General features: G+C 37.2%; 1 protein-coding gene across 1 annotated transcript in view; it reads left to right on the top strand.

Moving 5' to 3' along the window:
- The window catches only part of sema3ga (sema domain, immunoglobulin domain (Ig), short basic domain, secreted, (semaphorin) 3Ga), a 51,984-nt gene extending 30,912 nt beyond the window's left edge, over positions 1-21,072 (top strand). Inside the window, exons 3-18 of the mRNA XM_022679358.2 lie at positions 956-1,116; positions 2,537-2,599; positions 2,776-2,895; positions 3,307-3,400; positions 3,510-3,629; positions 3,802-3,947; positions 4,895-5,009; positions 6,367-6,436; positions 6,542-6,686; positions 9,257-9,479; positions 11,102-11,190; positions 11,283-11,324; positions 11,429-11,586; positions 12,088-12,155; positions 13,746-13,873; positions 17,638-21,072. Coding sequence (XP_022535079.2) covers positions 956-1,116; positions 2,537-2,599; positions 2,776-2,895; positions 3,307-3,400; positions 3,510-3,629; positions 3,802-3,947; positions 4,895-5,009; positions 6,367-6,436; positions 6,542-6,686; positions 9,257-9,479; positions 11,102-11,190; positions 11,283-11,324; positions 11,429-11,586; positions 12,088-12,155; positions 13,746-13,873; positions 17,638-18,063 — 2,168 coding nt within the window. The 3' untranslated portion in view covers positions 18,064-21,072. The remainder of the gene's footprint in view (positions 1-955; positions 1,117-2,536; positions 2,600-2,775; positions 2,896-3,306; positions 3,401-3,509; positions 3,630-3,801; positions 3,948-4,894; positions 5,010-6,366; positions 6,437-6,541; positions 6,687-9,256; positions 9,480-11,101; positions 11,191-11,282; positions 11,325-11,428; positions 11,587-12,087; positions 12,156-13,745; positions 13,874-17,637) is intronic.
- The last annotated feature ends 1,543 nt before the right edge of the window (positions 21,073-22,615 follow it).

The following is a 22,615-nucleotide window of genomic DNA, read 5'->3' as shown; positions in this document are numbered from 1 at the left end:
CTAGTCCTGTGATGATATAACAGGCGATCAGTGTAGAGGATGGCTCAGGCATTCACTACGCTTTTTCATATGGTGCATTGCTAAAGAACACATCAGATGCGATGTTGATGAGAATTTATGGCCAAACAGACTGCAGCGGATGGCTGGCCAAGAAGATGACCAGGAGAGAGAGGGGAGTGACACAGAGTAGTCAGAATGTTACTGTACTGCATTTGTAATGCTTGACTGTTTTTTTACATACTGTAATGTATTTTGTTTTGTTTTTGCAGGTTTTTGTATTTTGTATACATAGTATATTTGATACATTTTCCTTTGTTTTTTTTTCTTTTCTACCTACAGTAATGTGTAAAAATGTACCCGTAAATAGAAATAGTTATAATTTCCTTAGCAGAATGAGTGCAGTGTGTGTGGTGTGAAAATTGTATAGTTTAGCTAGACCTCTGCCATAAAGACAAAACATCTAAGCATTTTGCAGTACTTGCAGTACTTACACAATTCCAAAGGGACAATGCATTTTGGGGGCACTGATGATTTGTGTGAGAAAGGAAATTAGTTTTGACACATGGGTAAACTGTTTTTGAAGACATATGAGCATGTGATGAGGATCCATGTAGTTTTGCTGCACCGTCCAGTTTATTTTGACAGGAGGACGAAATGAATGAAAATGTGCCAAAGCAATTGAGAAGGATCTATGCCATTTTTATGGTACTGACTATTTATATGGGAGAGGGACTTCATTTTAAAGCAAGAATGAACGTTTTGGGAGACATATGACATTTTGCTGGTTATCTGAAGTGTTGCGAAGAACTGTAAGTCTGTTTGGCCAATTTACCTTATAGTTATAGGAATGTCATCTCAGTTTCAAGAAATGAGCCAAACCACTTGAGAAAAACTGTAAAACTAATAAAGCAGTCCCAGTTTTAATGGCAGCATGTTTCTCTCTGTGTCTCCGCAGAGCTTATGGACACTCGGGCAGCAAGACCATTCAGCTTCTCCTTCAACACCAGTGACTACCGCATCCTCCACATGGACCAGGACCAGGGCCGGCTCTACCTGGGGAGCAGGGAGTACCTGGTCTCTCTGGACATGCAGAACGTCAACAAGGAACCTCTTATTGTAAGATTTTACACTTTCTGTCAGCAGTGCAGCAATACAGGGTCTATATATATATACATATACATATATATCCATGTTGGGTGTACTAATTTACATGTGATATCATCTGCCAACAATAGCATGTATGTACAGATAGTCTGTATTTTTGTGATGGAGAAATTAGTGTTGTGTGTTTTTTTTTTTTTTGGAAAACAGAATTGAGGCTTTTTACTTTATCAATATCCCATTGCACTGGAAAATTCTTGAATGCGCAGAGCTTTAGCATCAATCAGAAGCAGCTGTGTGTATATGTGTGTGTGTGTGTGTATGAGAGAGAGAGTAATTTTTTAATTACAGTTTTAGATTAGTTTTAGTTAATGAATTAAGCATGAATTATGCTGTGCCAAACTTGGTAAAATTATTAATTTCATAAATATATATATATATATATATATATCATGCAAAGGTCTACAGATTAATCGTGTCTGTGAATGTGTTAACATTAACAGCACAAATTGCGATTATATTTTTTCCTATATATATTTACACTATATTTTTTTATATATTTTTGGGCTTGGTATAGCAAAATACATTGACATGCCAAAAGTCATGGGATAGGGTGTCTCAATAGCACATGTGTACTGTGAAAGCATCACTGTAGTCATTCATTACCCATTAAGACAGTAGATTGTGAGTGTTAATAATCGTGACCGGCAGCATCTGGCTAGAATTCTCCATGCAAATAGACAAGCAACCCCACATTCACACTCAGTGAGGGAAGCCTCACTCACACACATATCCCACAGGTCAAACTTGTTCACACTTGTTCTCATTCCCCATTATATATCTCCTAGAGACAGATTATATCTGTCCAGTATCATTTATTTTACTTTAATCCTGGATATATGAAGATATTTGGAGAGCATGTATAGTATCATGACATTCTGGACCATTAACTTCTGTTACAAATCTGATAAAGTTCTTGTATTTTTTAATATTTCAGTTAGGGATGTGCCATATCATATACTATACAAGAATAAAATTACATTTAAATTTTCTTGCAGTAGTGTATTCTTAAAATATACTTTTTTATTTAATGTTTTGTCATATCACCAAGAGAAATGTTATCGCAAAAATACCATGAAATATTGTGATGTTATTTTAGTTTATCTCAGGCTGTGATAACACAGGACATGCTTTACTCAATTCAGGAGTCTCTTCTGATTAATAGTCAGTAAGTTTAAATGAGTTTTAAACTCACTATGTGCAGATAAAATGCTTAAGAATCAGTTTCAGACTGTACTTTCACACTGTAATAATTCTATTATTAATATGGAAAAGAGAAAATTCTAGATCAGTTCTTGGTTTGTATTACTGATGCGTTTAGTGCTTGCAGGTTTAAACAGGTACACAGATTCAGGTTGTTTTTCACTCTACTCAGATCCACTGGCCAGCACCAGCACAGAGAAAGGGGGAGTGCCAGATGACTGGGAAAGGACAGCATGTGAGTCTCTATCCATTATTTTTTATTTCTTAATGTTTGTTTATTTATTGTTTGTTTACATCTAAATCTAATTCAAATTGTAATGTATAATATATACATACTGATTTGTGATTAAGTAAAATAAAAAAGGTGAACATACTTTCGTGTGTGTCTGTGTGTGTGTCTGTGGGTTCTAGGGTGAGTGTGCCAACTTTGTACGCCTGATTGAACCGTGGAACAGAACACACCTGTATGCATGTGGCACTGGAGCTTACAAACCCATCTGCACCTTCATCAACAGAGGCTGGAGAGCTGAGGTACATACACATACACACACACACACGCACATATACATGGTGTTTCAGACCTGCAGGAATGGATGTATATTAACAAATAAAATGTTTCTGACAGGATAAACATGAAATATCTTAGATGCATGCTGTCTACATTTATATAAAATTCAAAACAAGTGTTTATTAGTCCATTTATTGACCCCTCTTGCTCTTTGGATGGTGGAATTGTCACTCTGGAAAAGACCATGTCTATCAAGACATCAAGAAATCACCCACTTTTCTTGGGTTGTTCTACAAAGTGAACACTTTCAAGGATCCCTCTCCTCCCACACCTCTTAAACTAAACCAAACACCATCCAGCCATGTCAAAGAAGTCTTCAAATAAAAGCCTTTTCAGACCCCCTTTTATCCTCTCTCTCTCTCTTGTCTTTGTAGGACTACCTCTTCAGGCTGGTCCCTGGGTATGTGGACTCCGGAAAGGGCAAGTGCTCCTACGACCCCAATCATGAAAACGTGGCGGCTCTCATCAGTGAGTCTCTCTTCCTGAGAAAGAACTTGAGTTTCACGTCTGACTTTCAGAGCTTCACATAAAGCCCGGGCTAATTTCCTCTCTTTATTCTCTCTTGTTCTGTTCTCAGATGGGAACCTGTACTCTGGGGTGCACGTGGACTTTATGGGCACAGATCCGGCCATCTTTAGGACCATGGGGAGCAGACCAGCTGTGAGGACAGAGCAGTATGACTCCAGGTGGCTTAATGGTAAGTACCTGGCAAAGTAAAGACATAATGATAATATGTGATTTGACAGCTTGGTAGCTTGCTTAGGGCACTAATGAATTCCCCTTTATCCCTCCCTTCTTCTCTCTCTCTCTCTCTCTCTCCCTCTCTCTCCTCATCTCATCCTATCTTGTCACACTGTCTTGTTTATCAGAACCTGTGTTCGTTCAGATAAAGCAGATTCCAGACAGCTCTGAGAGAAACGACGATAAGCTCTACTTTTTCTTTCGGGAGAAGAGTCAGGACTCTGGAGGCTCTGCAAGCCCCGGCATGCTGGCTAGAGTGGGGCGAGTGTGTCTGGTGAGAGAGCTTGGAGAGGTCCTTCAGAGACAAGACCAATTACTCTTAAACTTTACCCATCACATATGAGCTTTACAGCTTGTCCTACTCTTATTCTGCAGCCATGTCTTTGTAATGTGTGCACAGTGATGGATTAAGGTGATCGGGGCCCCTAGGCTACACTTTGAATGTGCACCCCCCATCTCAAACACTTCTACACACACACACAAATACAGCTTTGGAAAAAAATAAGAGAGCACTTCAGTTTCTGAATCAATTTATCTGATTTAGCTATTTATAGGTTTATGTTTGAGTAAAATGAACATTGCAGTTTATTCTATAAACTACAGACAACATTTCTCCCAAATTCCAAATATAAATATTGTAATTAAGACCATTTTATTTGCAGAAAATGAGAAATGGCTGAAATAACAAAAAAGATGCAGAGCTTTCAGACCTCAAATAATGCAAAAAAACAAGTTCATATTCATAAAGTTTTAAGAGTTCAGAAATAAATATTTGGTGGAATAACCCTGGTTTTTAATCACAGTTCTCATGCATCTTGGCATGTTCTTCTCCACCAGTCTTACACACTGCTTTTGGATAAATTTATGCCACTCCACATATATTAAATGTTTAGGTTATGAACGCTTTCAAAAAGTCCTCAAATAAAATAAATTAACTATTGAATGTAGATGTAATTTCTGCCACAGTCACTTGTTTGTCTGTGTGCTTGGACAATTCTAGCCAGACACTGCTGGTCACGATCATTACCACTCACACTGCCCTGTCCACTGTGGGTGGTAATTAATAATGCCTTCTATTATACATATTCCCAGTGCAACAAGTGACACTCTGCATCGAAGAATGTTAAATACTCAAACAACTTTAAAAAACTCTATCCCATGACTTTTGACATATCAGTGGATATAGCTTGTTCTTCAGTGTGTGCTGTTGTTTGTTAACAGAATGATGAGGGAGGCCAGAAGTCTTTAGTGAACAAGTGGACGACATTTCTGAAAGCCAGGCTGGTGTGCTCAGTGATGGGTGATGACGGCGTGGAGACCTTCTTCGATGAGCTGAGTGAGTGATGTTAACTCTGAACATAATTCAGCACCAGAAAACTTCATTCTTCTAATCATGACCAGTTACAGGTACAGGTGGAGTCGGAGTCATGGAGTCATACTGTACTTTCATCCATGTTTTTTTCTGGGTAGAAGAAGTGCAAAACATAGTCAATATGGCTGTTGGTAAATATCATGAAGTGTTGAAGTGTTACCTAAAAGGGAAGCCTTGGGAATTAACAGAGTTCAAGGGAGTCCTGATAGTGGGTTGCCAGATAGATTGGGCATTGTATTTAAGGCACACTTAAAATCCTTTAATTTTCCCCAAAAATCGACAGTGCACCTTATAATCTGATGCGTCTTATGTATGAATTTAACCAGTCAGGTATTAAGGAGCAGTAAAGCCACTCTGCTGAAGTACAGCGTTATAAAGGAGTTTCAGTTTAGTTCTCTAGTACCGAGGCTGGATCAGCATTAGCATTAGCTGCTAATTACGCTAAGCGCTAGCTCTTTTGCCATTAAGAGGTGAATATTATCTGTATCCTGTAGTCTGTAGCCTGCTGCTAACCTCAGATAGCACTTCTGTTCAGAGGCGAGTATATCAGACAGCGCTAGCGGTTAGCCGCTAATGCTGCTGCACCCAGCCTTAGTGCAAATCTGGATATCGAAGCCTTTTGTAAATAAACAGAAGCGCTTTACTCAACCAAATAAACAGTTTTCAGGCTACAAATCTGTGTAGATTAATATTTAGCGCTAGTTTGACTTTAAAAGAACTTTTTTTTAAGAATTACAGTTACAGTTTTGTTTACTTAACTTAGCTTTACTTAACTTAGTTACCCCCAACCGCCACCATCACCTCAGTGGCGAGACCTGCTAAATTAGATAGAAAACATGGTGACACCCCTGTTCCTTACTAGTGTCGCATAATTATAATCCGGTCGGCTTTATGTATAAAAATAGACCAGAAAATAGATGATACATTGATAGTGTGACTATTTACTATGTATTGGTTGAAGAACTCCGAAACTGTCTCAGTGCAGTTTGCTACCACCCCCATGCTTAATAGCTATGCTCAGTCTATGCAGTTTCAAACTTTCCTAACTGTACACAGTAACTCTGAAATTTCCTGCATTTTCTAGTTAACGGCAGGTCTGTTCTTTCGTGGTTCTTGATGGGCCTTCCTGACCATCTGAAAAAAATCTTCTCAGCTGAGTGTGACAGTTTGAATACTGACAAAGTGGCAAAGCTGCATTTAAAGCTATTAGCTTGTACTTATATATACATATACATGTATAGAGAAACTACACTATCTAAACAGTTCTAATGCTTTTTTGTGTCACTAATGTGACTAATGTGATCTTTCTTCACCATTTCAGGAGATGTGTTTATTCAGCCCACCCAGGACGAGAGGAACCCCATGGTTTACGCGGTTTTCTCCACTGCTGGGTGAGAATAGCTCCTCTATCTTTTTCTCTCTATATAAACGTTTATGTTTTATGCCATAGCTTTGTTTATGTATTGATGCAGAGTGTTTTGATTTGTGTGTATCAGGTCTGTGTTTAAGGGGTCAGCGGTGTGTGTGTACTCTATGGCTGATATCCGTAACGTCTTTAATGGGCCTTTTGCCCACAAACATGGACACAACTACCAGTGGACGGCGTACACAGGGAAGATTCCCTACCCTCGACCTGGAACTGTGAGTAAACGCAGATGATTTTCATTCACTCAGTGTTAAAGAAACAGTTGCACCCAGAGGGAAGTGTAGAATTGTAATCAGGGGCAGATTAAAGCACAGGCTACCATAGGCTGCAACCTTGGGGACGGTGCAATGATTATGGCCCACTGATTGGCCACGTTTCCAGGTTGTTAAAGGTAGAATATGCAGCTACAATAGCATTTATTTCCTTTATTAAAGCTCATAGTTAAACTCAACACATTAAAATATTCAAAGCTCCTGTCTTGCGGGAAAAAAACGTTTAGTGTGGACTTTTTAAGAGGGATCTGGCAACACAGTAGCAGTAGCAGCCAATGTGGTGGCTGAGCAGTGAGAGCAGCTCTCAGTAGAAGAGGAAAATTCAGGCATTTGTATAGAAGATGCTTCTGCTACTTTTAAGTTGTATGTCTGGCTGCATTTTGGCTCCAGTGGAAACAATAAACGGTAACAGAGTGACCAACAAGATACAAACCATATGTAAATACTGTAAAGTAAATCGTATATGATTTTGTCAAATAAAACTGTAGTTTTCAAGCCATTTTTCATTTTTGATGTTTTCTTTAAAATGTTATTTTTAAATCTCGTCTCGTTCTCGTGATCCCAGTATCGTGTCTCGTCTCGTCTCGTGATATTAGTGTCTCGTCACACCCCTATTTTTAAGTGATTGATGACATTAATATAAATAGCATTGTTTTTTTGTGTGTGTTGAAGTGTTTAAGACGGAGGGGCCCATTCAAAGTGTAGCCTAGGAGCCCTGATCACCTTAATCCACTACTGATTGTAATGCTAGTAATGCTTTAAAAGAAAGATGAATTTACCAAGAACAAAAATGATTAAACATTTTGACTGATATGATCAATTTTTGATCATATTTAATGATACATATACAGTATAACATACAGATACATATACAAAGTGTAACTCCTGTGAAATAGAACATGCAAGACGTCTCAGCATGTTGTTGTAGAGGTTCCTAATGATGTCCTTCGATGATCCATCATATCTATCCAAATATTCTCACTCCTGCAGTTTCTATAGATCTTTAGAGTGTTGATAGAGAGTCTAATAGCATCCACATGTTTTTAATCAGGGGTAGGTCTGGCGATGAGGCTGGCCATGTCTTAGTATTTATGTCTTCAAGGCAAGATCTTGAGACCACAGCAGTATGTGGATGAGCATTGTAGGACCTTGAGCATGGCAGGAACTCATTAATGTAACATTGGGCTGCCAGAGTAAATCATTACCTGTAATAAAAACCAAAAGTGATCAAGCATTGTACAAAAATGCACCCGGCACCATCTTGTGCCCCCTTGCACAGATTTGTTGGTTCATCTCCTGACTCATCACTGAAGATGATCTGCTGCCATTCTAAATCACTACTTTACAGTCTAAGTTTAACTCCTGTTGGTTGATTCCTCCTGGGTGTGACTATTTTTTTGACGATGATTGTAATTTTATACACAGGTTTTGTGTACTGCATGTGTTTTGTTCTTATTCCTATGATTTGTATTGTATACTGTATACATATTCTGTAATTGTTATGATTTGATCCCTTGCTGATTTTGTAAGTTGACAACTGACCAAAATGTAAACAGTCTATAATTTTAAGGGTATGTAAATTTAAAGAGTGAGAGATAGATAATCAAAAATAAAATCCAGAAAATCTATTTCCTATTTATATCTATCTATATATATAACTTGGTGGCAAAACCCTTGTTAGCATGCACATCAGTCAGGCGTTTTTGGTCCACTCCTCTTTGCAGACCATCTCAAATCATTTTGAGGTTTTGAGGCTGTTGGTTGGAAACTTGGAGCTTCAGCTCCCTCCATATTTTTTTTTGATAGGATTTAGCTCTAGAGACTGGCTAGGCCACTTTATGACCTTAGTGTGCTTTTTTTTGAGCCCCTCCTTTGTTGCATTTGCAGCATGTTTTGGGTCATTGCCGTGCAGCAGAGCTTCAGCAAATATGGCAGTGCATTTGACAAATGGAGGCAGCTTAGATCCCTGAAGGACTACAAGACAGATGTTAATTCGGTCAATCATCTCTTAAACAGGTAAGCACTGGGCTTTAGCTAAGATTGGCTTAAGCCCAGTGCTAAGCAGAGAAACACCCCCAAAATGTTATGTTTCCACCTCCCTGCTTGACAGTGGGGACAGTGTTTTTTGGGTCATAGTCAGCATTTCTGCTCAATTTTAGTTTCATCTGACCACAGCACCTTCTCTCAATCACTCTCAGAATCATCCAGGTGTTCAACTTTTGATGGGCCTGCACAAATACTTATTTCTCTCTGAAAAATGCAAATAAATGCATATTTTTATTTGTGCATTTATACAATCTGGTTTTCTGGATTTTATTTTTGCATATTATATCATATTTTATCTTTCACTGTTAAAATTATTCTAACTTAAAACTATACATTGTTCATGTATTTGTCAGTGGGTAAATTTACAAAATCAGCAAAGGATTAAAAAATAATTTCCTTCACTGTATTCCAATCATTGTATTTAATTTTTAATATTTTTTTAATTATCTGGATTCTGCCTCTGTTAGTGTCCTGGAGGCACGTTTACACCAGGCCTGCGCTCTACAAAGGAGTTCTCAGACGAGGCTGTGAACTTCATCCGTAACCATCCCCTCATGCACCACCCTGTGTATCCTATACACAAGCGCCCTCTAGTGGTGCGCTCAGGCGTGGACTACCGCTTCACCACCATCACCGTGGACCAGGTGGATGCTGTGGATGGGAGATATGAGGTGTTTTTTCTGGGCACAGGTGAGCCATAGCTCCTTTCACACATGAAGAGTAACACAACACTGGGAATTTTTTTATTAAATCACTTGGAGGAGAAATTGTGTTGGACATTACCTAGAATTAATCCTGCCTGTATCCTAGTAAATAGTCTGGATAATGTCTGTGAAAACCTGGGTGTGAATTAAGCAGTATGCGTTGTCACAATTGCACTTTTTTTTTTTGGAAAATATACTTATTGTAATAAATGATACTATTGTCATTTTAAGACAACTTTACCAAAAAAAACTGTTAATTATTAAGAATATTCAGACATTCAGACATAATACATATATTAGTAATTCACAATCATTTTAAAACATGATCAGTAAACAATATATTTTGTTTGCAATTTAGTTTTATAGATTATAGATTTTGCAGTTGCAGAATATTTTCAATTCAATTCAATTCAATGTATTGTCATTATACTGATACAGGGTTGTACAGTAAAATGAACACTATTAGGCTAGATCTCCAGTGCAGACAAAAACAGTGTGAGACAGAGTATATAGTGCACAGACGATAAGTACAGAGGACAAGTGCAAGACAAAACACACAGTGTAGGGGCAAAAAGTACAGGGAACACAGACAATAGATACAATAACAGACAATAGATACAATATAGTGCAGTAAACAGACAATGCTTTACTATCCTTTTTTAAATCCCATCCACACCTAATCGACAAATAGTATTAATTTATTGTGCAGAATGTGGACATGACCTTATTATTGCCCATTATTATTGACTTATTTATGAGAACCCATTAATAAAAATGAGCTGGTATATTGACTGTATAAAAAACAAGTATTTAAAAATATTTATATTCCAAGTACAATTTCAGAAATATTATTAATGATTAAAAGTCTAGGCTTTTAAAAAAAAAAAAAAAAAACGTCATCCTATAAAAAACTGTTATGATGACAGGCTATCATGAGAGGCAACTTATGCTTTTATTATATCAGTGATATAGTGATTTAGTATTTTTAAACAGTTCCACAGTAATTCATGTTAATAGGCCATATATTACACAATCACTCAGTATTGCCATTATTTAATGCCTCTGAATATATTATAAATCCTTATAATATACAGCTCTGGAAGAATTTAAGAGAGCACTTTCAGTTTCTGAATCAGTTTATCTGATTTTGCTATTTATAGGTTTATGTTTGAGTAAAATAAACATTGTTGTTTTATTCTATAAACTACTGACAACATTTCTCCCAAATTCCAGATAAAATATTGTCATTTAGAGCATTTATTTACAGAAACGGAGAAATTGCTGAAATAACAAAAAAGACGCAGAGCTTTCAAATAATGCAGGAAAACAAATTCATATTCATACAGTTTTAAGAGTTCAGAAATCAATATTTGCTGGAATAACCCTGTTTTTAATCACAGTTTTTATGCATCTTGGCATCATGTTCTCCTCCACCAGTCTTACACACTGCTTTTGGATAACTTCAAGCAGTTCAGTTTGGTTTGATGGCTTGTGGTCATCCATCTTCCTCTTGATTATATTCCAGAGGTTTTCAATTTGGTAAAAATGAAAGGAACTCATCACTTTTAGGTGGTCTCTTATTTTTACCTTTTTTCTCTGGCCTCACAGATCGAGGAACAGTCCAGAAAGTCATAGTTCTGCCCAAAGATCCCACCACCATGGAAGAGCTGACATTAGAAGAAGTGGAAGTGTTCAGGGTAATGAAGTGAAAGCTTAAGTACTTTCCTTTCTCTAGTTTTAATAAAAGAAATTATGATGCTTAGTGTTTCCTCTGCCTTTTTTTCTACAGTCACCTTCCCCTGTTAAAACAATGAGGATATCTGCTAAAAGGGTAAGGTTTAATAATGTATCACATATCATCCTATCTAAAATAATTATTATATTATTCCTACATTATAGCACACAGTAAGTCACTCTATACTGTCTTCTCTACAGCAACAGCTGTATGTATCGTCAGATGCGGGTCTGACCCAGGTGTCTCTGCATCGTTGTGGGGTGTATGGTAAGGCCTGCTCTGACTGCTGCCTGGCTCGAGACCCTTACTGTGCCTGGGATGGAGAAAACTGTGCCCCCTTCACACAGGCCACCAAAAGGTCAGCAAAGGTCACCAGCATCTGTAATACGGCAAAATGAACTTACCTAGTGTTTCAAAGAGTTTTCTGAAAGAAAGTTGTCTACCCTGCTCCCTTTTCCCCAGATGCGAAGCTCACTCAGGTTGTCACGTTGAGGACACTGAACCTTTTTAGCTGAAGCCCAGTGCTTACCTCTTTAGGAGATGATTAACCAAATCAGCATCCGTCTTGCAGTCCTTCTGGGATCTAAGCTACCGCCATCTGTCAAATGCATTGCTATATTTGCTAAACTCTGCTGTCAAGCGAGGCCAGTGCTTAAACTTAAAGCATGTAATCTTAATAACTGATGATCCATTGTGATGATTTTATGAGTTAGTACAGAAAATATAATAAGGTTTGGTACTTATAAGTAAAGGTGCTTCATTTTAGCTGCATTAAATGATTTAAACTGTTTAAAACATCTTGTGTTTTTCATAATATAATATGATTTATATGTAACACGAGTGACTTGTTTTTATTCAGGCGGAGCAGGAGGCAGGATGTGAAGCATGGTGACCCGTTACGCCAGTGCAGAGGCTTCAATGCTAAAGGTATTATAAGAAATACTAAATTAGGGGTTCTCTTAACACTCTGGTACAAACTGACTCTACACACATTGTGCTACAAACTCATCATCAAATCTCTACATATAATTGATTTCTACATATCATTGCTTAATTTTACAGAAAGTGGTAAAAAAAATCTTAACTTTTAATAAAAGTCAATATCTGCTTCTGAAACTGTGCTCTGTTCACTATTTCCCGCGTTTAGGAAGTTAGGGGGTCTCTGATGCAGTGCTGTTAGCCAATCTGAGGCGATATATTGTATGTATGAATATTCATGACCAAGAAAATTCAGTGATCTAAAGCAGGGCTAAATAAAAACACCTGAGCTTTTTTTTTTTTTTTTTTTTCTTCAAAAAAACAGCTCACATGGCATTCATTCATACTAGAGACCAAAACTAGACTGTTTAAAACAAATGAAAATACAATGTAATGAGATCTTTAATATATATTAATATATATTAATTCCAGTTTTCTAAATATCTGTTATTAGTCTTTATAATAAACATTTCTCGAATTAAACATTTGCTGTATAATAATGAGAATTAAAATAAGTAAATCAGTTGTTCCGTTTCCAACTGGTGGTGTGTTTCCAACAACTCTTTGGTTTCTATGAAAACAAGTCAGAGCAAGCTGACCTACAGTCCAGTCTATTAAGCTACTGAGTGGGTTGAGGAGTGAGGAAGTTTAGATGATGTCACCAGCAGCACAATCACTAGACATAACAGCGTTGAGAAAGTGTGTTGGACTGTGTTGAGAAATATGTGCAGAATAAAAGTCCACCCAGGAGGTGAAGAAGAAGTGAAGAATGTGTTAAAGCCTGAAGAGGAAGGAGGACCTACACAACACTGATAGGAAAGTCTTGATCAGTATAAGAAGCCACACCCAGTCTTGAGACATTTAATAGTCTTTTGCATGCTTAAACGACTATTAAATATTACATCACATTAAACAAAAAAATCACAATAAATATTCCAATATATAGACAGTAGATTAAGTTCTATTCCGATTGGATTTGTGTTTTATGGGGTAAATTATTTCTGCTATATTTTCTTCACAGTGATGGATGCTGATAAATATTAGCAGTGACCTTTCAGTAGAAGGTGAATCTGCCTGAAAAACAGAGATAGGTATCTGGACAGAGCTAAAATTATCAGTACAAAACAGGAGGTGATTCTTAGAGGAGGAGAGAAAATGCAGACATAATCGATCAGGACAAATCAAATAATCGATCAGGACAAATCCAATCACAGAGGATAATTTCCCCAAGGACCTCAAGTCATTTTTAGTTGTTAGCTTTAGAGGACTTTACAGAGGTCTACATGGGTCAGTTTGTACCTTTTATATACTAATAAATACTGATTATATGGAATATGGCTCTGATCTAAGATCAGTTCTCTTCCTTTGAGCTGTTTAAGAACATTATGCGACACTGCTGATGAACAGAGAGGGCTGTTCAGGTCTAGATTTTGTCCCCCTGCCAGTCATGTCCAAACAAAATGTCTGTGCTGGTGAACAGAAGACAATAATAGAGGAGTGTATGATTTAATATGGCTGTGTGTGTTTGTGTTTGTGCAGTGGAGAAGAGGCTGAAGGAGACGGTGCAGTTCGGGGTGGAGGGCAGCAGCACGTTTTTAGAGTGTGTACCGCGCTCTCCTCAGGCTACTGTCAAATGGCTCTATCAGAAAGAGGGAAGAAGAAAAGTGGTAAGATCCCATAAGACCTTATTCTCTCTCTCTCTCTAAAAAATGATTAATTATTTTGAATCAGTTTCTCTGATTTTGCTATTTATAGGTTTATGTTTCAGTAAAATAAAAATTGTCGTTTTATTCTATAAACTACAGACATTTCTCCCAAATTCTAAATAAAAATATTGTCATTTAGAGCATTTATTTTCAGAAAATGAGAAATGGCTGAAATATCAGAAAAATATCCAGAGTTTTTAGACCTTAAATAATGCAAAGAAATTAATATTTGGTGGAATAACCCTGGTTTTTAATCACAGTGTTCATGCATCTTGGCATGTTCTCCTCCACCAGTCTTACACACTGCTTTTGGATAACTTTAGGCCTTTACTCCTGGTGCAAAAATTCAAGCAGTTCAGCTTGGTTTGATGGCTTGTGATCATCCATCTTCCTCTTGATTATATTCCAGAGGTTTTCAATTTGGTAAAATCAAAGAAACTCTATATATAGAGAGAAATAGAGAAACTATATATAATAAAAATTTGGACATCCCTTCTCATAATTTTTCACTCATTTTTTACATTTATTTATTTAATTAATATTCTATAGTGTAGATTAATATTATAGACATAAAAATAATTAAGGGACACATATGGAATTATGTAGTAAACAGTAAAAAATGGTTTGTCCTCCACCTGACCCAATCCCCTGATCTAAACCTGATGAACTGAGATGGTGATTTGGGATGAGCTGGAGCTTTACAGTGTAAAGGAAATGCAGCTACTGTGATTATACTACTGTATAATCTAAAGTATAAAACATATTCTGGTTATTTAACACTTTTAGTTTACAGGAAAAAAAAATCCTCATAATCTTCACTTTTCCAAATTTCCAATGTAAAAAATCATAAAGAAAGAAACACATTGAATGAGAAGAGGTGTGTCCAAACTTTAACTGGTACTGTATTTGTCACGCAGCCTTGTTCTCCTTCCACACTACCGGACTCCATTTCTCAGAATTCCCCTGGTTATGACATCAATAATAACCTTTCACCTTCACCCAATCGCATTACGCTCCGACGCTCTGATTCACCTGTATTCTGAATTACTTCCGGTTCATTCTTGTCTAGCTCCTGTATTTAAGGCATCCGTTTGTAAACAAACACCGCGAGGTATTGTCGACTCATGTTGCATACTAAGCGTTTTCCCATGTTCTGTTTTTGCTTTCTCGTTACGACCCTGTTTTCGGATTATCGGTTTATGTCTTTTGTTTTGCCCTTATTGGATTTGTTGTACGGTTGGACTGTTTCTCGGTTTCGAACTCGGACTGTATTTTTGACTACGTCTTCTGGTATCGGTGAGACCGCTGTTTGCCTGGCTTTTCTGTTAGCTGTATCTGTTAGCTTGCCTGCTAATAAACCTGTTTGTACTTTTAACTCGGCTCGCGTCACTCCTCTCTACCTGGCGTCACATAATACCTCACCGATACCAGAAGACGTAGTCAAAAATACAGTCCGAGTTCGAAACCGAGAAACAGTCCAACCGTACAACAAATCCAATAAGGGCAAAACAAAAGACATAAACCGATAATCCGAAAACAGGGTCGTAACGGGCTCACGTAAAGGCTGCGTGACAGTATTTATATCCTAGCTCTACCTTTCTTTTTTTGTTTGTGTCATTCTCTCACTCTCTCCCTCTCTCTCTCTCTTTTTCTCTCTGTTTAAAATGAGGAACTGTGAGTTGACCAGGCATTAGCATGTCTGCTGGTTATGATATTTATAACTGTTTCACTTTTCAGTTTCTGCTTTATGTCAACTTTGCATGCAAAAAACTTTTATCTTTAAAATCTTTTAAAAAAAGGAAAGGAAAATATGTTCTTTTCAGTGGAAGTCAGTGTAAACAGATTTAGAGTCAAGTCAACCAACACCTTTACTATTAACTTCTTTACTACTGCAGCAACACAGCAACCTGATAGCAACACCATAGAAACCACCAGCAATACAAAAGCACCTGTACCAAAGCAACTGGTGCCATGATAAACACCTAGACACTTTATAAACTCTTTATATACTCTTTTATAACTTCTATAATGTTGATTTTCACTGCTGACACAGCTGCTGCAGCAGTTCTGATAATTAAAGAAGAAGATCTGCAAAGCAGAACTGAATTAAAACACACTGAATGAAGCAGCTTTCTGTGCTGAACGTGAACCTCAGCACACTGTGCTGCTCCTCTAACAGCAGACTAAGTGTCTGACTGTATCAGCAGTAACACGCTAAAATAAGACACGAGTGTTAATAAACTGGTGGACATGTTCATGTGCTGATGTGAGAATAACATTCACACGAGGCTTTAGCCATGAGTAGAACATTGCAGGGGGAGATAAATTAAGCTTAATGCATTATTTATTTTAGTTTTTCTGTCCAAGAATATGACAAATATTTATTCTACCCTTTCTCTTGCTCAATTGTTTACATTGCCTTTCTAACACATTTTAAACAATATAAAGTTACTAATATGAGCTGAATATGCTCATGTCCCTTGTTTGAAGCTGCATTAATGTATGGCTAGTTACATTTCCATGTAACTTGACTATTACTGGTAAGTTATAATCATAAATTATTGATTTACTATTTACAAATCAGCTCATTTACACCTCACTCAGTTGCTGATATTTATTATAAAATAATTATACAATTAAATAAATTTTTTTAACTTTAAATGTTGTGTTGAGGTTTAATTTATCTTTTCATGGAAAACATTAACTAGCAGCAAAGACTTTGCCGAAGTATTACAGTAGTAAATGCCCTATTAGCACCAGATGTGTATGTTAATGGATTCTAACATTGCTCATTTGAGTGCCATCAACTGATTATTACGTTAATCAAATTAATCACAACAATACTCTTTGATTAATCTTTTCTTTCTATATAAGACTCACCTTCAATACTGTTTTTTTTACGTGTATGAAAATAAAGGAATCATGGTTAGATTGTCAAAATCAAATTGTATTAATTTTAATGGTTTCAGTAGCTTTAAAAAATATTTCATGAATTACAACTAGGGGTGCATAGATACCTTTATTTTGTGATTAACAGGCCAGGATTTTTGTCAGTGGTCTTCATGACATTAAACCACTTTCTATTCAAACATTAAATAAAAGCTTTCATGTTTGATGAGGAACATTACTGAAAAGTATAATTGTAACTATATTAGAAAATATACAAAGAATTAAAGTATATCTGATAATGTCAAAATATAATGAATAAAATAATAAAGTTGTATGATTGGCTCTTTTCTGAACTTCATTTTAAAATCTTTTTATTTTCTGGAATACAAATCAAACGTTTCATTTGCTCCAAAACTTTAGTTTTGTTATGTTTGTCTAGTTTTTGACGTCTATTTTTAATCATGCAGAATTTGGGTTGATTCCTGTTACTGATTTGGAATTATTAAGTGGAGTAGACAGAAAATAGACAGCTTCTCTAAATATCCTGTAGGAGATTTTAAAACACTCAAAGTTTCAGAGTGTAAATAAGTTATTTTATTGCATAAAATGGATTTTGTATCACCTACATTTGGAAGGGAGATAAAAATTATACTATAGTATGGCATGCCTGACAAAATGCCTGAATTTCTTGTACTTCTTTGATACTTTTTATATTACAATCTTTTAATGTGCTTTATAAAGGTTAGTTGTGAGATTTAATCCATATTTCAGCGTAAAAAACGTAAAAGAAGTGATCCACACATTGCATTCACCAAATGTTTCTGCTGTTCCCGCAGCTGAACCGGGACAGGGAGGTCCTGAAGACCCCTCAGGGCATTCTGCTGAAGGCCCTCACCCACTCGGACGCAGGACTCTACCACTGCCTGGCCACCGAGAACAACTTCAAGCACACACTGGCCCGGGTCTCCCTGCGCATCCTGGACCGGGACATCGCCGTGGCCCTCACCGTACCGGACGAGGACGAGGAGGAGCTGAATAAGAGGCATCAGAAACCTCAGCTTCAGAATCCTCCTCATCAGCTGCATCCTGCTGCTGCTCCTCCTGCTAACTCCGCCCTGCCACTGGAGCCGGAGATGCGCCTGATCCACCAGTACTGCCAGTCCTACTGGGAGCAGCTCACCACCGCAGGACAAGCCGAGGAGCAGCAGGTCAAACGCACCAGCCGCAGACACACAGAGGGCCAGGAGCCCAGCGGAGGCTGAGCAGAGCTCTGAAGCTCCGCCCACTCCTCTATTACCCTCTATATATATATATGTCTAGTCCAGGAGTGTCCAGGTCCAGATCTGGAAGGCCTGAGATCAGCATGGTTTAATGATTTCTCTGCTCAAATACACTCACATATACACCTAATACACTCAAATATTCACCTTATACACTCAAATATACACCTTCTACACTCAAATACACACCTAAGGGGGTGTTCACACCTGTAGATTGTTTCTCTGGTCCGAATAAGTTGATGAGTTTGTTTACTTAGAGCTTTTTTCCCTTTGTTTGGTTTGGTTTCACACAGGCATAAACCTAAACGCACCAAAATACGCACCAATAAACCACACGAGCAGGCTGTGTCCTCTGATTGGTCAGAGCTGTGTGGTGTGGGAGTAAATATAAATATATGAAAGAAGTAAATATAGCGTGAAGATTCTGTGTTCCAGCGCATATATCTGTGCTTTAACACTAAACGCTGAAACGCTGTGCTATCAAATGCAGATGTACACAGATGTTCAAGTGCAGATGTAAACATAGTAAACCGAGTCACGCGGCTGTGAGCAGTGAACACAGCACAGACCACGCGTGTAAACAGCATGGACACAGCGTTTGTTCATAGCTGGGGTAATTAGCTCTATCTGGCTAATATATCAGTTTAAACTGCGTCTTATCAGCAGTTTAGCTCAAATAAATTGACCGGATCACGTTCTCACCACAAGCGAATTGCTCCAGAGTTCATTTGGGATTCTTTTCATCTGGGTTCTTTTGATCCGAACCCGAGTGTGATTACTGTTTTCACACCTGCTGAATCGAACTGCACTAAGGGTACAAGCGAACCAGAGTTTGTTTTAACCAGACCAAATACTGCTGGTGTGAAAACACCCTAATACACTCAAATATACACCTAGTGGCTTCTCTGGTACAGGCCTGTATAGAACCATAATAGCCTAAATAAGCATTAGGATGTTTAAAAAGTTATTCTTAAAACTTAAATTGGTGTAAAAATTTTAGCACAAAAAGAGAGCTACATAGAATGCTATATAGAATAACTTTGGACATTAATATAAAGCTAGTATATGATTATCATCTGCAGAATTATTGTGACATTACACTGTGTCATTTCAGCTGCACAGACTTTTACTTGTGACAGCTGCCTCTTCTGCTTTTTTTTCTCAGAACCACCATCAACACATCAGAAACGAGATAAGTAGGTGAGATCAAGGCCTTGGTAGTTTGTTATACAGCTCAAGTTATAAGTAGCACCCTACGCCCTATTGCATTTTATTTTATATATTTTTTACCAAATTCAGATTTTTGGGGGATTCTTTTGTTCTTAAGTTTTTTCATCATGTGTAAACACAGTATCAGCTGTTCATAGTATTTTAGAACTAATTTTATGATGCACCTTTATATTTACAGTGTTAAATATTGATATTAAAATTCACAAATCTCATGGCTTGGATTGGCTCACAGATCTGTTTTTTTTACATCAGCAAAAAAGAAAAAAAGGGAGACAGTCATTTTAGCTTTAAGTATTTTGTATTACTGCTTTTTTGTCGTAGTGACTTTTATTTTGACACGGCTTTTTTGTGTTATTTCATTTATTTATTTGGTTATTTCACAATGATAGAGCTCATTTTCAGGAAAAAAAATACTGTAAATAAGTCAGAGTTGGCCCTAAAGATTTTTATAATTTTTATTTTTATTTATCTGTATTTATGTGAGCTTTTATTGGCGTGACAGACAGCTGCTCAATCTATATGTTTTCACTGCAACTCTGCATCAAGACTTAATGCAATCAAATCCTACACTAGAAAATAGAGGCAGTTACTCTAACAAAAGCATGAACACTCCCAATACTTCTGTCCATATAGTGCAGCATACACAAACACTCTTCTGTTGTCTGATAGTGTTGTGATATTAAATTCAGGTGTGTTTGAGCAGAGAAATCATTAAACTGAAGACACCAGTCCTCCAGGGCCTGATCTGGACACCCCTCTCCCAGTCCGTGAAGCTACCCTTTCTGTGCTTTCTGTTTATTAGCTAGCTGAGGTGAAGGTGGAGGAGGGTGGGGCTGAAAACACTAAAGACACTAAAGACACTGTTTCCCATTCCACCCATCAGTTTACTTCAGCTCTCACTCAGTCGTTCATTCCTTCCTTCATTAACCCTTTAAGGCCGAGCAAATCACTGCCCACACATTCATTACTCGTCTTCTGATTTGAATGAATAAATGAATCACCGTACTTTCAGATCCCTGTTAAACTAAGGAAACTGGACTTTTCTGACAGTATATTGAATATCACAGCCCTGTCTAAAATCTACACTATATCTCCTGACTCCTTGTTTATTTCTCTTTAATTTTCTTACATTTTTCTCCCAATTTAGCTATGCCAATTGTCCCACCCATTCAGCTGCTAGCACATGCCTCCTCTGATACATGTAAAGTCAGCCACCACCTCTTTTTTTTTTCAAACTGCTGCTGATGCAGCATTGCCGAGTAGCATGACAGCGCTAACGCTCGGACGAAAGCGCAGCGGCTCGGTTCTGATACATCAGCTCACAGACGCAGCCTTGTGCTGATCCACATCACCCTAGGAGTGATGAGGGGAAAGAGCGCCATCTACTGTACCCACCCAGAGAGAGCAAGGCCAGTTGTGCTCTCTCAGGGCTCCGGCAGCTGATGGCAAGCTGCAGCTCAAAAATCCTATATCATCCTCCCAAATATCATTGCAATCCAACACTTGCTTCTGGGTGCAAATATATCCTAGACAACGAGTGTTTTAAGCTTTTCGTCATGAATTGAATTTAAATGAGGTGAGCTGCTGGCAGACGTATAAACCCGTATACCAAGAACCAAGCCTGTGTTCTTCTAACCAACATATCAGTAACGTTACTGACAAATGACGTATGACTCACTACTGTATTTATGTTTATTTGTATTTATTCTAATGCTATAAAATGAATTTACAAGAAAAAAAAATATTTCAACAGCAGAGCTACCTAAGACTTTCTTGTGTTGTGTTTTGGTTCGTCCTTCAGTGTTTAGCGACCAATCAGATGATTCAGTATTTCATCCAAAAGATCATATATATATATATATATATATATATATATATATATATATATATATATATATATATGGAAAAATTAAATAATCTTGTTTTCCCATGACTTTTGGCATGAGTATATATATATATATACTCATGCCAAAAGTCATATATATATATATATATACTCATGCCAAAAGTCATGGGAAAACAAGATTATTTAATTTTTCCATTCGGTATAGTGGATTTTTTATTTTTATTTTTTTACTTTTTTTTTAATTCAGCATTTTGTAAAAACAGAAAAAGCTAATCTTATCACATATATGATGGAGAAACCCAACTTACTTTTGTTACAAGATGCAATTTTTTTTATTATTATTTTAAAACCACAATTAAAAAATATATATATTTTAAAACTATTTTCTTCTGTACTATACTAGATATAAAAATATTTAAAAAATCCAATTTTTTAGTTTTGCATTAAACCTCAAACCTACACTGACTATTTAGGCTCCTCCTACGTCTTAAAGGGTTAATATTCATTTTGTTGTTTCACAGTTTTGTTTTTTTCTTCACATTCTTACTTTTTTTCTGTTTGTTAATGTTACATTCATTTTGGACCATATTTAAATGTGTGTGTGTGTGTGTGTGTGTGTGTGTAGTGGAAAGTGTTACTGATCTCCAGTTGAGAGGCTTTAAAGTACTGCTGCGTTTCTCTGTTTCAGATCCTGGTTCATGATTGCCAGTGAACTCAAGTTTAAGCACCTTACAGTATAATTTAACTAGATGTTATTACTGGAGAACATGCTGTTGCTGTGTGTGTGTGTGTGTGTGTGATTGTTCAGTCTATGGGCCAGTGCAATTTCCCCGTTTGCTGACTGGATACTGAGAACACGTGGTCCAGTGCAGATACCAGTATACCAGTGGTTAAAGTTCTATCTGTATCCTGTATTAGTGTTTATTAAGCTCTATTTGGACCAGATTATTTTTACATGGGAAGGTGGCGTAAAAAAATATTAATATAACTGGGTAATAAGGTTGAATACATCAGTTGGACTCCCAGATTATTTTGCTTGCCATCAGCAGCTGGAGTCTGAGAGAATTCAGTTAACCATGATCTCTCTGGGTGGGTACAGTAGATGGTGCTCTTTCCCCCTCATCAATCCTAGTGTGATATTTGTTATAACAGGAATCTGTTTTAGGCACTCTGATTTATCAGAGTATATTATTGGGATTATACCACAGTTTTATTATCACTGTTTATTGAAAGATTCTGAGTTAAAGAGGATGAGAAAATTCAATCTTTTTGATTATAAAAAACTTTGAGTTAAAATAGGTCCATTGCTGCTCTGTTTGTAGCTGCGCTGTTTAGTTTGGCTTGTAAGCGCTGCGTAGTTGCTAGGTTACCTGTATTGTATTATAGTAATACATGGAGAACTTCAGTTACAGTGCATTACCGGCTGATAACGGCACTCATAGAACACCTCTCAGCCAA

The sequence above is a fragment of the Astyanax mexicanus genome, chromosome 12, assembly GCF_023375975.1.
Source record: "Astyanax mexicanus isolate ESR-SI-001 chromosome 12, AstMex3_surface, whole genome shotgun sequence".
Taxonomy (NCBI): Eukaryota; Metazoa; Chordata; class Actinopteri; order Characiformes; family Acestrorhamphidae; genus Astyanax; species Astyanax mexicanus.
The sequence above is the reverse complement of the archived record's forward strand: the minus strand, read 5'-3'. Positions and strand labels throughout refer to the sequence as shown.